Genomic DNA, 17,860 nt, shown 5'->3' on the forward strand with positions numbered 1-17,860 from the left:
TCCGGGCATGATCATATTCCTTCCTTGTTCAGGAGCTAACATTGTCTGCCTAGTACCTTTCAGATTTAAGCATGCCACCTGCACATTCAAGGTTCTTTACCAGTTTTTACTCAGACTGCCTTTTTTACTATTCCCCCCAAATATCTCAGTCTCATCTCTGTTTCCCCTCCCCCCCTACTTTTTCTCTGTGTTTTCTCTCATCTGTTAACCACTAACTACATTTAAAAAAAATCTGTTGGTATTTTTTTAGGTATGTGATGAGTCTATACCCTTTTTTCCCCCGGTGGATAAGTTATATGAGGGTAGTACTTTATCTTTTTTATGTAGCCTTATTTCCCCCGTGTTGCTCAATGCATAGGCTAATGCTGTGCTCCAGGTATAAGGACACAGTAGTGATTGATATAATCAAATGAGATACTTCATGCTTTTATTTTTGCAAATGAGGCTTTTGATCTATCTGTGGAAGAATCACTGACTTCTGAAGACACAATTGATAATATTGATGAAATCCTAGAGAAGACTGAGTCAAGTGTCTGCAAAGAGCTGGAGATATCTCTGATTGTGAGTATTGATATTACTATTTCCTTTGAAGCAATATTGTTTGTTTCTCTTGCTGGTTAGAAAGTGTTAAGACTGGGCTTAGTTTTTCTCTTATAGGACTGTATGAAAGAGTAACACTGTCAAGTTCAAATCCTAATATAAAGCAAAATCTCATTCTTCCACAGGGTGCTTTTTCATTTTAATAGGACGTTTCACATTAAAAATAAAATCTAATGTTTAATTCTAGGAAATCTAAGTGTATCATCTTTCTGTAGCATTTGATTCTTTAGTCCATCATGCTCAATGACTGCAAGAAAAGACTCTTAGAATTTGTGAAAACTTGAAATAAAATCTGTGAGAACTTGGAAGCAGATACACAGGGTTGCTTGGTAGCTCCATTTCTCTATTGTGTATATTCTCTATTGCTATGTCAAAATTAGCTCCTCAATGTTAATATTGCTCACTGGGACTCTTTCCTGGATTTTCAGTTGTTTACCAAAGTCTCAGTGGTTATGTCTTCATTTTACTGCTTTTTATCTTGTGTGATTTTATTTAGGTTGGTATTACAAATATATGCTTACTGTATTCCCTTATTGTATTCCCAAAATGTGACACAAAGACATGGAGGACTATTAGTCCTCATTTAGATGATTTTGTTAGACTTGATTTTAGAAATGGTTGTAATAGATGATTTCTAAAATTAATTTTAAGTGTTGAAGTTCTATATATTGTTTAGTTCCTACCTTTAGCATTGTAGTATCCCCGATTCCTTTAATGTTCCTCTGCTCCAGACAGCTAATAGTGTAATAGGAATAAAATTCCCCAAATGAACATCTTTGACATCATTCTTTCTTCTGTCCAGAAAAAGATTTGTGTTTAAGAAGTATTTTGAAATGGATATAGAAATTTGTTAAAGGCATCATTTTGAAGTTTTTCATTGTTATTGAAAGTTTTAACTGCTTTGGATACTCCTTTGTCTATAATTCCATGTGTGTGATTTCATTTAGGAGCAAGGTGATGCAGACAAGGAGATCATTTTAAATACATATAGTCAAGTACTACAAAAGATCCATGCAGAGGAAGGGCTTATTGCCACAGTACAATCCAAGTACAAGAACAGTATTGAGGTTGGATTAAGCTTTATTTTGTCTTCTGTATTGATGCTTTGTATTTTTTAATACTTAAACTTTTCTTAGGTAGTTTAATACCCAATTTGTAGGTAAATTATTTGTTATTGCTAGCAAAGCACTATAACTGTTGTAAGTTGATATATAACTAAATTCACCCTGCAGCTTTCTCACCTCTCTCAGCCTTTATAGAATTTAAGAGGGTGAGGGCCTTGTTCTGGCTTAGGTTTTGGCTTAAGGAAATGTGGCTGGTTTCATCTTTTCTCTAGACCACTAAATTTTTTCCATATTATCAATAAGGCTGTTACGCTTTATTACATTTGTGTGTTCACTGGAATAGCACTCTTAATTTAGAACTTTTCTTTTGCATTCACAACTTGGCTAACTGACGCAGGAGGCCTGGCTTCTGGCTGATCTCAAGCTTTCAGTGGTCTGCCTCACTAAGCTTACTCATTTCTATCTTTTAAGTGAGAGACATGTGCCTCTTCCTTCCACTTGAACACTTAGAGGCTGTTGTGGGTTATTAATTCACCCAATTTCATTATTGTTGTGCCTCAGGAATTAGGGAGGCCCAAGGAGAAGAAGAGAGTCAGGGAATGGCTGATTGGTAGCGCTGTCAGAACACACACAACATTTATCGGTTAAGTTTGCTGTCTTATATGGGTGTGGTTTGTGGCTTCCCTAAACAATTACAGTGGTAATATCAAAGATCACTGATCACAGATCACCATAACAAATATAATAATAATGAAAAAGCTTGAAATATTGTGAGAAGTACTGAAATGTGACACAAACACATGGAGTGAGCATATGCTGTTGGAAAAATGGTGCAGAAAGACTTGCTTGACCAGGGTTTCCACAGTCCTTCAGTTAGTGAAAAAACACAGTAACTGTGAAGTGCAATAAAAAGAGGTGTGCCTGTATTTCTTTTTGTATGGTGACTTGTGTGTATGTATGTATGTTATGTGCATTATATCATTTTGTAAGCCATTTTGAAAATGTTTTCTTCATTTAGTGGTGTATTGTGAACATTTTCCCATGTGATAAGTCATTTTTAAAAATCCTCATCCCAGGATATGTTTCCACTGATTTTTAGGGGGTGGGGCAGAAAGAGAGAGAGATGAGGAAACATTGATGTGAGAAACATCGATTGGTTGCCTCCCGTACAGGCCTTGACCAGGGACCAAACTCAAAACCTAGATATGTGCCTGACTGGGAATCAAACCCTCAACCTTATTTGGTGTATGGGATGACGCTCCAACCAACTGAGCCACCCAGCCAGGGCCTATAAGTCATTTTGAGTGACTAAAACATCAGCCCTCATACAGATGTACATTTAACCTTTCCCCTGCATTAGACATTAAGATTACTTTGAAATTTTTTTTTACCATCAATAATACTGCACATAATCTTTGTACATAATTTTGTATGTCTATTTCCTCAGATAGATTCCTAAAAATTATTACTAAATCAGAAGGAATGAACATTCTTAAAACTTGATACATATTATCAAACTGCTTTTGGGAAAGGTAATTTTAATTTAAATCCTCACTAGAAATTCCAATTTGCTTCCTTAGCAAAGTGTGCCTTACTGTATGTATCAGCTTGAGATACTTCTTTAACCTTTGCTACTTTGATTACTGGAACAGATATTCTTCTAAATAGAAATATAATTAAGAAATCAAGTGGTAGAATTGTCTTGTTGAAAATTGAAGACTTATTTCAACCTGTATTCAGTAAATACTAGTTGAATCTCAATAGATAAATAATAAATCATCAGTGACTTTGCTGCTGTTTGTTTTGAAAATGTAATAACTCTTTCTCTTACTTAGTTTAAGAAGCAGATTATTGAAAGTTTAAATAAGAGCCCCAATCTGGATCACTTGCTGTCCATTAAAAAGACACTGAAAAACTTAAAAGCTCGACTGAGATGGAAATTGGTTGAAAAGAATAATTTGGAAGAAGTAAGCAAACAGTTGGTTCTTACTGAACTCTGTGTACCTCATTTTAGTTGGGCTCTGCTTTATAAAAGTAATGCATAAATGTACTCTTTAAAATAGAGTCATTATTCACGTTTTGTTTTATATATTTTATCTTTCCTCCTGTGTATGTAAATAAGATTATTACATTAATAGTGTAAACATTTTTCCATGTCACTAAATGTTCTTTAAAAACAGTTTACGTGACTGTCTTGGTTTTCAGTAACATAAATATTTTTGAATAATTTGAAAAACTCTTTGGTCTGGACTGTTATAAAATGTCTTTTATAATACAGGTCGCTTATATGCAAGGTGATGGATGGGGTGTTCCCCAAAGGTAGAATTTTGTCATTAAAGTATTTTTAAGATCATGATGTCTCCTTTTTACTTCTTTTTAATGGTTGGACATACTATTTCTTATAAATATTTTAAGTTGTTTTCATATGATAATAGAACTAGAAGAATTAGGACATTCTGATCTGCATTATCTTCCTTCCTTAGGGTTGAAACTTTGTGAAACTGGGAATTCTTAGTGTTCCTTTGAGAATTTGATTTACATACAAAAGAGATTTATATTATGTCTTAGTCCGACTTGAATTAGCTCTATTTCTCTTTGTAGCACTTCAGTAGAACTAATATAATAGTTTAAGATTTCCCAGTTTTATTGTATTCTGGGCTATGGGAAATGCTGTCTTTTTTAGTTTAATTTTTTAACTTTTGGAGAAACATATCTAACTTTGAAAACATGTACCTTTTAAGATGGCTGATTATCACTGGAGTCTTTTCTCTAGTAGACATGCCACACATTTACTCATTTTTTAAAAACCAGATCTCATGCAGAAAATAATTCCAGGGCATTTAATTTTATTCTGGTTCCTATTCTTGACACTAACTTTGTGATGGCAGTTGGTTATCTTTATCATAGAGAAATTCTTCAGCAAATTAAGAGATGAGAAAAATCTGTGTAATTGATTTTATGTCTTTATTTTTTATAATTATTTTTTGTAGATTTTGGAGAGTTAGTGTTAGAATAAGCTAATGAATATTAATTCAACAATTGTTATGAGAGTCTATTATGTGCTAGCTACAGAAGGATATATAGAAATCAGACAGTGATTTGCTATAGAGAAGTTGCATTAATTCTTAGTAGGAAGACTTATTTTCAGTGTACTTTAACAAGCCTGTAAAATCACTTTTTTTCTTTCTGATTAAAGTCTGATGACCATGATGGATCTGAAATTGAGAAAATAAAACAAGAAATAACTCAATTGCGCAATAGTGTCTTTCAGGAAATTTATCGTGAGAGGGAGGAATATGTAAGTATTTGATTCTTTGAAGTTCTGAATTAGTTTGTACTAGAAATTGAATTAATATATCCATTTTATGAAGTGGGCTGTAATCACAAGTAGAGATTATCTTGGCATAGTTATGTTGGCATAATGTTTATGTGAATTTAGGAATTAATTTCTGATTACAAGATAATTCATTACCATTGTACCAAGTGTGGAAATTACACAAAATTATAAAGAACAGAAACATCACCTCTGATTTTCCTACTTAGTGGTAACAGTAGTAATCACTGTTAACTTTGGAGGTTAAGTTTCTTTTCTTTTTTTCTATTTATTTTTACAAGAATCGAAATGATAGCATAAACATTTTGCACACTGCTTATATTAACTGCAATGACAGCATTAATAGTGCATCATAAATTAATTGAAGAATATAACGGAACAAAACTACCTGGTTTTGGGGGGAAGTTACATCTTTAAGTCTCTAATCTACCACTAATTTTTGTGACCTTGGGAGAGTCAGTCAGCATATTTTCTCTTTAAAATGGAAATAATATTGTATTTTATATTGCAGGGATGTTATATGAAAGGAGTAAGTTAAGAATGTTGCTTTGAAAAATAAAAATACTGTGAAAATAATAGATGTTTTCAGGTTATGTTTCATTTGGCAAACTCATATAACTGTACTTCATTACTCACCTGGAATAAGATAGCTCTCCCAGGGACTTGATATGTGTCTAGAAGTTTTACTTAATAAACATGTGATAAATGACTTTTCTAAGGATCCTCAATTTTGACATTTGTTTCACAGTGGCTTTTGTGGAGCTGTATGTTGTTTTTTTAACGTTTTTCCTCCTAACTGAAATAGTCATTATTTTAAACATGTTACTGTGTTCTTATTTTTTTGAGAAATGACAATTTCACAATTCAAATTAGTGTATCATCCATCACACTTTTTCATTTTAGCTTGGAAGTGACTGCAGAGTTTGACCTTAGGCAAGATTTTTTGCATATATATGTATACCAAGCCTAAAATTGGTAATTACGTTTTTCCTCTGTTAGTAAAGATGGTAATTTAGATCTAATATGACTGTTGGTTTTTATTTACTATTTTTTTTTTGTAGTAGAAGGCAAAATCAGTGGTTATATATCTTAGGTCATACATTTTATTAGATTATACATCTTGTTAGATATGTTATACATCTTGTTAGATAGTTATTTTTTTCCTGAAGACCAACATGTCACAATTGAATGTATATCTATATTTTTTAAATTTAGGAGAAGCTGAATAACTTGGTACAGAAGTGGTTCCCTGAGCTGCCTCTGCTTCATCCTGAAATAGGATTACTTAAGTACATGGTAAACTTTGTTTCCCCTGAGAATTCCTACTCTGCAGTGTTGAAACTGATGATGTTAAAATTGTGTGTCAGTGTTAAATTTATAATTATCCATTCTATAAAAATATTTCTGATGAATAGTTTCTGGGTATTACTAGAACTTTTTCTCAAAACTGTCCTTAATACTGGCATAGTGTATCTTAATTTTCATATTAATTTGCATGTTTTTCTCTTATTTTTTTTCTCCCTTATACCCATTCACTTATTTGCCTTACAGGTATTTTATTTTTTGAAATGATAAGCAGTTTTAGCTGCTGGTCCAAGAGTTAGAATGAAAGCAAGGCACTACTTAGTCATGATGAATTTATGCAGAATGTATCTTTTAAGATAAAGCAGATTGGAAAAAATTCTGGAGAAGTTAGGTAAGGTAGAGATGTTGATGTGGGTATAGTTTTTTTAGGCTGGCAGGATTCAAAGCCAGGGAGATCAGTATACTAGACAGAAGGACAGTGTAGAGCAGGACTAGTAAACTCTGGTTCTTTAGGGAGAATCTGTTAGCTTTGTGTTTTATATTGCCTGATAGGGATGGGCAACTAGATATGATCTTTAGTTTTTAAGATTGACATTAAGTCCATGATAATAGCTTAAATACGGGGCATAAAGGGATATTCACATAGACTTGTAAACTCATAAATATGAAAACTAAAGTTCCTTAAATTGTTAAAGAAATTACTGTAAAATCTTTCCAGACTAGACTTTAATGTGGGGTTTTCCTTGCAACTATTTAACTGTAATTTAGACACTATCTCATATAGGATGGGTGAGTGAATATGTGATGCCATGTAAGACTTGAAAATTAATTTAAAAATAACGCTAACCTATTTTACTAAGATTATAAAATGGAAGATTATAAAATGTTTGAATCATGGCTTATGGACTTCTTTAATAATTTTAAGATATTTAACTGTGATGTATACTTAGGAAATCTCTGCAGCTCGATTATAGGTTGTGGATATTGCCAACACTTAAAAAAATTTCCAAAACAATTTTACAGTCCTTGTTACTAAAACTACACCACAATGCACCACAATGGAACTTTGAAAATCATTTTTACTCTTGAGGATTCCACTTCAAACCAGATGCATAGTTATTAGAATTACTTTATAGTACTCATAATTTTTAGACTTCTTCCCACTTTACGGCCTCCTTTTCTTGTCATTTTAATATTTTCAGGAAACACAAGAAGTTTCACAAGTAAACATTAGGGTTCTTGGGAAGCACATCTGGTTAATCTGTCTTTTTCAGAATCTGTTCTAGAACTGTAGTAGTGATTAAATGGATGATGATAATACTTTGGGTTGTAGGAGTTCAGGAGCCAGGAACTAGAAAAAATGTGAAACTTTAAATATTTTTGTTTTATTGGTTTCTCCAGTAGGGGTGATGATGTCCATTTCAGCTAATAGCATGTAACTAGTCATGTTGATGGTTTAAGTGTTGGGATTGTTTGGATTCTTACTTTAACAAAAACTTGGGCCTAGAACTCTGGTGGTCTTCTTACCATGAGCTTGGAACGGGATCTTCTTGATGCTGAGCCCATGAAAGAACTTAGCAGCAAACGTCCTTTGGTATGTTCTGAGGTTAATGGGCAGATAATTCTTTTAAAGGTAAGTTTAAGTTCTTTTGACTTATGGGAGATTCAGAAATATAAAGGGGAGTGGTGGTGTTACTTTTTAGGAAAGTAAAAACCCACTGTGTGTTTTCTAAATTTTATTGGTTGATCAGCTTGATGATTATGCTTCCAGTTTGATTGCCAGAACTAATTTTGAATTGAAATTCTTGTTTTTCTTACACGTCTCTTTTAAATTTTACCTCTTTTGCCAATTCAGTCTTCTATTCTTTGATTTCTTCTCTTCATTGGTCTGGGAAACTGTTACCATGATAATAGGATAATTAGTTTGGCCTTAGTGGCTATGTGTTGTAGAATGTATATTAAGTCACAAGTAGAATTGTTCTTTCCTTTCTAAATTATAGCCTTCAAAGCAGATAGAAAAGGTACTTATAAAGTTTAAAAATAAAATTAGATGTAATTTAACTTATGTAAAAAATCATTATGTTGAAGTTGGAATGATGTATCATTAAAGTGGGATTTTTAATGTCAGAATTACCAGTGCCTTTTTTTTTTTTTTTTTTTTTTGGTACAAGGGCTATTCTGTGGATGTTGATACAGAAGCCAGGGTGATTCAGAGAACAGCTGCCTATCACAGAGCTTGGAGAGAAGCTAAAGAAGAGTCTGGGTTACTACCATTGGTATTCCTATTTTTGTGTAAGGTAAAGTTCTTATACTAATCTCTTACAGAAAACATTTCATTTACAACAAGTTTTAGCTTCAAGTGTTAACGAGGCAGTTTATTCCTTTTAAAATAAAGGTATCTTGTACAATCAGTGTATATTTTTAAAAATTTTTTACTTTGAGTCTTATTTTCTGTTTTGCTTCTTAGTCTGATCCTATGGCTTATCTCATGGTCCCGTACTATCCTAGGGCAAACCTGAGTGCTATTCAAACCAGTATGCCTCTAACTTCAGAGGTAAGTAGAAAAAACCTGATTTCCATGGATGTATTGAATGAGAAAATAACAGTTAATGTCTGTTGAGGGCATACTACATGCTTTTTACTGTGTAAAATTTTGACTCGTATTACTCTGTCACATCAATCCTGTGATACGGGTTATCCCATTAGAGATGAAAAAAATGAGGCTCACAGAAATTAAATGACATGCACAGGGACCCTTAGCCAGTGGCAGAGTTGGGACTCGAAATTAGGTCTTTTTGGTAGCAAAGCTCATGCTTAAAACTATTAAGCTGGACTGTAAGTTGTGTAGTATAGCACTTAGTATTATTAAGTGCTTAAGTGACAGCTTTAATTTCTATCATAAATTTGAGTTAGTAATGCTAATACAGGACACCTTGATTTTTCTTTTCCAGTAACACTATTTCAGTCTTTTTTCCCCTAGATGCCTTATATGGTCATTATTTGTAATCTAAGTCGTCTTAGAGACTGAAGTCTTTAAGTCATATTATGTGATGTTACCAGTTACATAATCAGGGCTTCTGGCCTTTAATTCTTTCTCTGTGCTGTTTTCTTATTAAAGGTTCATTTGGAGAAAAAGTCTTTTACTTAGAAAAGGTTTATATATTAAAATGATCTGCCTATTTCCTGACTTCTTTTGTGTGTACTTACCTGTAGGAAGCTTTAAAGGTCATGAAAGGTGTTGCCCGGGGCCTGCATACCTTGCACAAGGCTGACATAATTCATGGATCACTTCATCAGAACAATGTATTTGCTTTAAACCGTGAACAAGGAATTGTTGGAGATTTTGACTTCACCAAATCTGTGGTAAAATATCATGATTTTACAAATAGGTTCTAGACTTCATTTAATATTATTAGGCAGTATTTCACCACTTTTACATGATAGGATAATTTATTATAAGATCTTTGCTTTCAATTTAAATTGTTTCCTGTAGCATAAGCAGTTTGCTGTTATCAGCTAGGTGCTGGAACAACAGTTTCTAAATTTTCGCATTATATTTTTTAACCATCAGTCTTAAGAGAAAGCTGACACTGTACTCAATGGCATTGACAACATTAATCATTATTGTATCATCATCAAGATACATTTAATTACTAGGAAATACACATGGAAAACTAGGTGGCTATCTCCTGCCTCTCCTTCCGTTAGTGCCTCCCCCCCCCCCAGTAGATTAAATTTAGATATATATACTTTGCTGTTTTTTGATTAATGGGCATTTTTAGACACTTGGGAACCTTGGACTTTTTCATTTAGTTTAAATGCTGGTTCAACTACATTGGCTGTTAATTTGGTGCCATTTTACCTCAGAACAAGCAGTTTGTAGCAAACACCAGATAATTAAAGGGCATATTGTGATCTATTTATTTCTTTTTGGTAGAATGAGCAGTCTCAAAATATACACAATCGTGAGGGAGCCGTTCTCTTTTTAAAAATAACAGCTTTATTGAGATATACTTCACATATCATAATGTGTACAATTTAGGAATAGTCTTTAATATATCCACAAAGTTGTGCATTGATCACCACTATCTAATTCTAGAACATTTTTATCACCCCCAAAAGAAATCCCATACCAATTTGCAGTCACTCTCTATTTCTTCCTGTATTCAAGTCCCGGGGAAACCACTCATCTACTTTCTTTCTCTATGGATTTGCCTAGTTTGGACATTTTCTATGAATGAAATCAAACAATATGTGGCCTTCTGTGTTTGGTTTATTTTACTTATCACAGTGTTTTCAGGTTCACCCGTGTTGTAGTGTGCATCCAAACATCATTAAAAAAAAAAAGTTCAAATGCTTTATTGTATGGATGTACCATATTTTTTTTCCACATTCATCAGTTGATGGACATTTGGGTGGTTTCCACTTTTTTATTATTATAAATAATGCTGCTCTGAAGATTAGCGTACAAGTTTTTTTGTGTGGACATATGTTTTCCTTTCTCTTGGGAGTAGAATTGTTGGGTCATATGGTAAATCTTGTTTTACTTTTTGAGGACCCAAACTATTTTCCAAAATGGCTGTACCATTTTACATTCTCATATGAGGATTTCACTTCTTTGCAAGGATTTCACTACATCCTTGCAAACATTTTATTGTCTGAACAAGTTCCCTTTTGATAGTATAAATCATAATGCTTTACCCTGCAAGTCACAGGGTAATGCCACCTGTGTATATGTAGTCTCAGTGGTTTTCATGTGGTAGCTCAGAAAGATTTTTAAAATGCAAATGTAAAACTATAATGAAATGCTGGATTATGAAGGATTTAGACAAAGTAGATTTGCTGAAATATTTATCTGGAAATTAAGATAACGTCCTAAGAAAAGTAACTAAATTTTAAGTTTTAAAAAGTTCTTAACTCTTAGAGATCCTGGTTAGTTTACCTGTTGAGTATGCCATTTGCACAACTATAGACATCATGGTTACTCCAAGAGTTAGTCTTCCTCTTACATACTGATTTGTCAGCTGTATTATCTCTCAAAACATTGTTTTAATCATTATTTAAGATGATTTACTCTGAAATATTGATTAAATTCACCTTTTGCTTCATTTTTCACACCATTCTCAGATTGAAGTATTAAACAGGAAGAGAAGTTTGAAAACTAGTCTGTGGTCAAGATCATTGCTTTTCATACTTTACAATATGAATCACCTGAGGATCTTGTTAAAATGCAGATTTTTATTCAGCGTATCAGGTGGAGATTCCATATTTCTGACAAGCTCCCAGGTGATGCTGTAGCTACTGCTCTTTGGACCACCACACTCTGAGAACCAAGGATAAAGATAGCAGGTGGAGAAGAGATAATGAATAGTAATGTGTGCTAGGTGATTATTGTGCTAATTATCTTTAGCTTTACCATGACTCTGTAAGGAGATATTATTTCCATTTTACAAATTAATTTAGGCTCAAAGAGTTAGTTAAAGTGTAAGGTCACACAGCAAATAAGTAGGAGGGGAGAATTACAGGCCAAGGTCTGCGTGACTCCAGGGTTCATGTTCTTGTCACTAGATGATCTTTGACACATCAGAAATGGTATATTAGAAATGGTCAGTAAAGAAGGAAAGGACTTTGTAAACTTTCAGGTTTTTTTTTTTTTTAAATATATATCTTTATTGATTTCAGAGAGGAAGGGAGAGGGAGAGAGAAACATCAATGATGAGAGAGTCATCATTGATCAGCTGCCTCCTGCATGCCCCCAACTGGGGTTTGAGCCTGCAATCTGGGCATGTGCCCTGACTGGGAATCGAACCGCCATCTGGATCCTAGGTCGATGTTCCACCGCTGAGCCATGTCTGGCTGGGCAGACTTTCAGTTTTTTAAAAAGTTACTTAGAAACTTTTAGAATTAGAAAATAGCACTGCCTCTTTACCCTTATGAAATTTGTTTTAAAAGTGTACCAAATGTTTAAACAATTAGTGATTCTTAGTGTTGAATCTACTTGAGTCCATAGTATGAAATGTAACCAAAGCCTTACTGTTAATTTTATGAGACTGATTTTAGGAGCAGTTTATAATAGCAGAAATTAGGTAAAAATACATGCTAGCAGAAGAGAATGAAGTATTTCAAATGAATTTTTGTTGTTGATTAAATGCAGAGTACTTCACAGAAAGTTACCTCAACTGTGCTGCCTCAAAGATATTTAACCTGCTGTTTTTCTAGAGTCAGCGAGCCTCAGTGAACATGATGGTTGGTGACTTGAGTTTGATATCACCTGAAGTGAAAATGGGAAAACCTGCTTCTCCAAGTTCTGACTTGTATGCTTATGGCTGCATTTTATTGTGGGTATGTTATTTTTTATTGAAATAAGTCAGTCATTTATATATATGTATATATATATATATTTCAGCATATAAAGTGATGATTTTATAGGAATTTTCCTCAACACAAAAAGCAGTGATAGATTTTTAGTAGAAAATTGTTTTTTTTCTTTTTGAAAAGTTTTATGACAAACTGTTGACATCCTTTCTATCACCTATTACATACTTTCTACACATTGACTTGTTACATATTTACATATGCTGTTGTCTGAGTTTTATTAAAGTCAAAATTAATAGTGAAGATGATTTTGTCCTATATTATCTGGAAGCATTTTATCCATATGTGGAAAATAAGTGCCGAGTGGACCGTGGGTAAATGTTCCTGATTTCAGTGTAAACCAGATAGCTATTACTTATTCATGGGTTAAACCCATTCTTCCTGTGAATTATGAAGGGTTAAGTATTAATCAGGGAAGAAGTCTGCTCTCACTTCTCTTACTATTGTACTAGAGGCTCTAACCCAGGGGTCAGCAAAATAAAGGGCCAGGTGGTAAATATTTAAGGCTTTGTAGGCCATAGGGTCTTTGTAGTATGAAAGCTGCCATAGACAGGATGTAAATGAATGAGTAGCTCTGTTCCAACAAAACTTCAGTTATGGGCATTGAAATTTGAATTTCTTATAATTTTCTTATGTCAAGAAATAGTATTACTTTTAAAGATTTAAAAATGTGAAAACTATTCTTGGCTTTCAGACTGTACAAAAATAAGCAGTGGAATAGATTTGGCGTGCAGGCCATAATTTGCTGATCCTGATCTAGCCCGTGTAATAAGGCAACAAAAAGAAATAAAAAACATATAAAAGAGGAAGAGTTCTAGCCAGTTTTGCTCAGTGGTTAGAGCATTGTCCTAAGGACTGAGGGGTACCGGGTTTGATTCCAGCCAAGGGCACGTACCTCAGTTGCAGGCTTGATCCCTGCCTCTAGTCAGGGCGAGTGCAGGAGGCAATCAATTGATGTGTCTTTCATCGATGTTTCTCTCTCCCTCCCTCCCCCTCCCTTCCTCTTCTTCCCCTCTCTCCCCCTCCTCCCTTCTCCCTCCTCCTCCTCTTCTCCCCCCTCCCTCCCTTCCACTCTCTCTGAAAACAATGGGAAAAATATCCTCAGGTGAGGATTAAAAATAAGAAAAGGAAGAAGTAAAGCTGTCTTTATTATATAGAAAATCTTTAGGAATGTACATAAGAGCTACTAGAACTAACAAGTTTAGTGAGGTTGTAGGATCAGCATAATAATTGTGTTTCCATATATTAGCAAATAACAATAGGAAATAGAAATAAATCGCTTACAAAAGGCATAAATTTGACAAAAGATGTGTGACATTTATACATTGAAAAATACAAAGTGTTTAGAGAAATTAAGGAAGACATAAATAGCAGCTTTATAGTGTAGGTAGTGGTGAGGAGCAGGAAGAAACCTGAAGTCCCTCGGCGCATTTTTAAATTTAATTGTGTGGAACTTATTTGGACCTAGATTTGAATAAACTGTATAAAATAAAATATGGTATTTATGAGATGATTAAAAATTTAAAAACGGGATATTTAATATTAAAAATTATTAATTTTTAGTGTGATGTGATTATGTCAAAATAAGCTTTATCTTTTAGAAATATGTACTAAAATATTTCTAGGTAAAATTAAGACATGTATAAGATTTGCCTAAAAAATAATATATGGTTTTGTGCATAGGCAAGAATGATCATTGGTTGATGGTTGTTGGGGCTGGGTGATGGATACTAGGATTCAGAATATCTTTGTATATGTAAGAAATTATCCATATTTAATAGTTTTTTAAAAGTTTAACATGTATTTCTTGAACACAGGTTAGCTGTTACGGAGGAAGGAAACTTGATTTATTTTCTTTGTACTTAATGTATGAGTATTGGTGAAATCAGCAAGCTATAAGTTACTAAATTTTAATATGTTTGCTTGTAAGGTGAGGAAGTAGTAAAAGTGGCTATACTGTGGGCAGCCACTCTGAGTGGTAATCTAGGGGGCTGCAGGAACTACATGGTCGCTTGTGAACAAGTTCTTATTACAATAAAAGTATTTTTATCCTGCAAGAGTTAATGAATTTTCTTTGCATTAGCTCTTCTCACCGGAATCTGAAGAGTTCCAGATTTGACTCTAATATAGGGTCAGTATTGGTGCATTGGGGTTTTATTCCTTCTCATTTTCTTTAACAGCTTTCTGTTCAAAATCAGGAACTTGAGACTAATGAAGATGGAATCCCGAAAGTGGATCAGTTTCGTTTGGTATGTGACTTTTTTGTCATTTACTTGTTAGATTTTTGACACATTTGGAATTATCCTGGTGTTGGGTTGGAGGGAATATATCTGATTTTATTTTTTCCCAGTGGGTAGCCATTTGTCCCAGTACCTTTTATTAAAAAGTTATCCCTTCCTTTCATTGGAAAATGACATCATTCCATATACTGAAATTTCATTTGTGTAGGAGTATATTTTTAGTTTTTCTGTTTTGTTCTCTTTGTTTATTCATATTACTGTGCAGTATTCTTTCAATGAACAGACTTTATAGTACCTTGGGAGGGGTAGTTTCTTCCTTGCTGCTATTTTTATCAGACCTTTCATGTCTCTTCTTGCTTGTTTTTCTAAAAGATCTTTATGGTTAGCTTACTTGGTTTCAAGGCAGGAGTGTCAATGATTGTATTTTATTGGGATCATGTAAAGTTTATAAACTAGGGAAAATTGACACATTTGAGATGAGAGTCTTTTGTCTAAAAACATTATTTTCTTGTTCTAAATCCAATTTTGTGGTTTTCAAGAGCATGAACTGTATGTTTAAACAGATGATATTCATTCACTGTGAAATGTGCTCTGATTGGAATAATGATAGGGGCCAAGAAAACCATATCCAGGTGATTTGGGAGGTAGAAACAATGGAGGAGCAACAGAATGGTGTTGTTTACATGTGATAATACTAAAAAACATTCTTTGAAATAGAGGCACATAATAAATTCTGACTCCCATAATGATGATGATAATGGTAGTGGTGGCAGAAGAGTTCCCAGAGGAAAGCGCTTCAAAACTGAAACCAGATGCAGTTGATCAGGTAAAGCAGGGTACCTGTCCAGACAGAGGAACGTCAGTGTAAAATTTTTATCGTGTCAAACTCTGACCAATGCCCTAAAAAAGAGGGAAAAGGGGAAGTCATAACATTTCCTTTTTGGAATTTCACTTGTTTTTGAGATATTTCAGCTGTGATTCTTTTGTAATTCTATTCCATTGTTTTATTACTGAGTAATTCATTTTTAATAAAAACTAGTTTAATTTTGTAGAAATCTTTAAAAATCTAAATAGGAAGAATTGATTTTAGATCTGTATCATTTGTTGAAAGTGTTTTTGAATTGGATCCTCCTTCCTTATTGCAGGTTTGTCTTTTTGCTTCTTTGTTTTGATTTGAGTTTTGTTTTGTAACATCTCTTTTTCCTTGCAGGGTGATAATGTCAAATCCCTCCTCTGTAGCTTAATCTGTTGCAGAAGTTCAATGACTGCTGAGCAAGTTTTGAATGCTGAATGTTTCTTGCTACCAAAGGGGAAATCAACTCCAAACTCAGGAAAAGATACTGAATATATCCCATATAAGGAGGAAGAAGAATTAAAGTTGGAGAACTTGGATAAATATAAAGAAATGACAAGAAGTGGTGAAGTCAACTTTGATTGATAGATTAGGATTCTTTTGTTGTTGCAGATGTTTCTTTTAAAAACTTTATTTAGTTTGGTTAAATAAACAGAAAAAAACTGGAAGTATTCTGTAGCTAGTTGGGTTGTGTCTTTGGTATTCCAGTTTTGAAAAATAAAAGATGTTTGGCTATTCAAAAAGTTGTATACTTTGAAATTTCATTTAACTGGAGGTATTAAGGAAGGATTTTCTGTCTGTATTATTTTTTTGAAATTGCATAATTAGACTATTACACTTGTAATAGAAAAGATTATTAGATTGTTGGACAGATCCTATCCAGATTTTTAGTATTTTGTCTAGCTGATGATGAAGAGTGATGCTTTTGTTCAGTAAACGATAGTTTGCTTCTGCTTTGTACCCAGTTCTGGGCATATAAAGATAAGGAAAACACAGTCCTTACACTTACAAAGCATACAATGTATTGAGAAAGTTAGAGATATAAACAGATCTTCATAATATAATATGGAACATCCAATGATACCTCTGGACAGAGCCTTATGGGATTAAAGAGGATGGGTGTCAAGGAAAGCTTTCTGGAGGATGGTAGTATCTTAGTTACATCTTAAAGGATGAGTAGTAAAGGGCAAGGTGGGGCAAGAGTGTATATAAATGCACACACATATATATGTGTATGTATATACTGTTAAACTTCACCTGAGGATATTTTTTCCATTGCTTTTTCAGAGAGAGAATGGAAAGGAGGGGAAGGGAAGAGAGGGGGAGAGAGAGAGAAACATCCATGTGAGTGAGATGCATGGACTGGTTGCCTCCTGAATATGCCCTGACTGGGGGTAGAGAGTGAACCACAGCCCAGGTATGTGCGCTTGACCAGGAATTGAACCCGTGACCCTTCAGTACATGGATTGATGCTGTAACCACTGTCCAACACCAGCTAGGGGGGTGGGGCAAGAGTATCTTAATTAGCAGAGAAACACTGAAGGGAGAACCAGTTTGTCATGTTTAATAGTATAAAATCTGAGGCAGGAAATAGTAATATAGGTAGATAAGGGCTTTGTATGAAATAATAAAAGGCCTATACATAATCATTTTATAGGAAATGTGGAGCCATTGAATTCTTTTTTTAATCTTCACCTGAGGTTATTTTTTCAGAGGGGGGGAGAGAGAGAAGCATTGATGTGAGAGAGACACATTGATAGGTTACCTCCTGCATGAGCCCCAACCAGTGCCAAGGATGAAGCTTGCAACCAAGGTATGTGCCCTTGGCGGGAATCAAACCCAGGACCCTTCAGTCCCCAGGCTGATGCTCTAACCACTGAGCCAGACGGGCTAGGGGCATTGGATACTTTTAAAAAATTTATCTTTATTGTTGAAAGTATTACAGATGTCCCCTTCCCGTCACCCCCCTGTTGATCACCTCCCTCCTGCATATGCCCCACCCTCAGGCCTTCCCCATACTATTGTCTGTGTCCATAGATTATACATATATGCATATAAGTTCTTTGATTAATCTCTTCCTACTCACTCC

General features: G+C 34.1%; 1 protein-coding gene across 1 annotated transcript in view; it reads left to right on the plus strand.

Annotated features, from left to right (window-relative positions):
* STK31 (serine/threonine kinase 31) overlaps positions 1-16,451 on the plus strand; it is a 41,658-nt gene extending 25,207 nt beyond the window's left edge. The window contains exons 13-24 of the mRNA XM_081147336.1: positions 445-561; positions 1,548-1,667; positions 3,500-3,631; positions 4,861-4,962; positions 6,214-6,294; positions 7,811-7,936; positions 8,475-8,600; positions 8,771-8,857; positions 9,517-9,666; positions 12,523-12,645; positions 14,859-14,927; positions 16,129-16,451. Of these exons, the coding sequence (XP_081003462.1) occupies positions 445-561; positions 1,548-1,667; positions 3,500-3,631; positions 4,861-4,962; positions 6,214-6,294; positions 7,811-7,936; positions 8,475-8,600; positions 8,771-8,857; positions 9,517-9,666; positions 12,523-12,645; positions 14,859-14,927; positions 16,129-16,356 (1,461 nt within the window). The 3' untranslated portion in view covers positions 16,357-16,451. The remainder of the gene's footprint in view (positions 1-444; positions 562-1,547; positions 1,668-3,499; positions 3,632-4,860; positions 4,963-6,213; positions 6,295-7,810; positions 7,937-8,474; positions 8,601-8,770; positions 8,858-9,516; positions 9,667-12,522; positions 12,646-14,858; positions 14,928-16,128) is intronic.
* The last annotated feature ends 1,409 nt before the right edge of the window (positions 16,452-17,860 follow it).

The sequence above is a fragment of the Miniopterus schreibersii genome, assembly GCF_964146895.1.
Source record: "Miniopterus schreibersii genome assembly, chromosome: 9".
In the NCBI taxonomy this organism is placed as follows: Eukaryota; Metazoa; Chordata; class Mammalia; order Chiroptera; family Miniopteridae; genus Miniopterus; species Miniopterus schreibersii.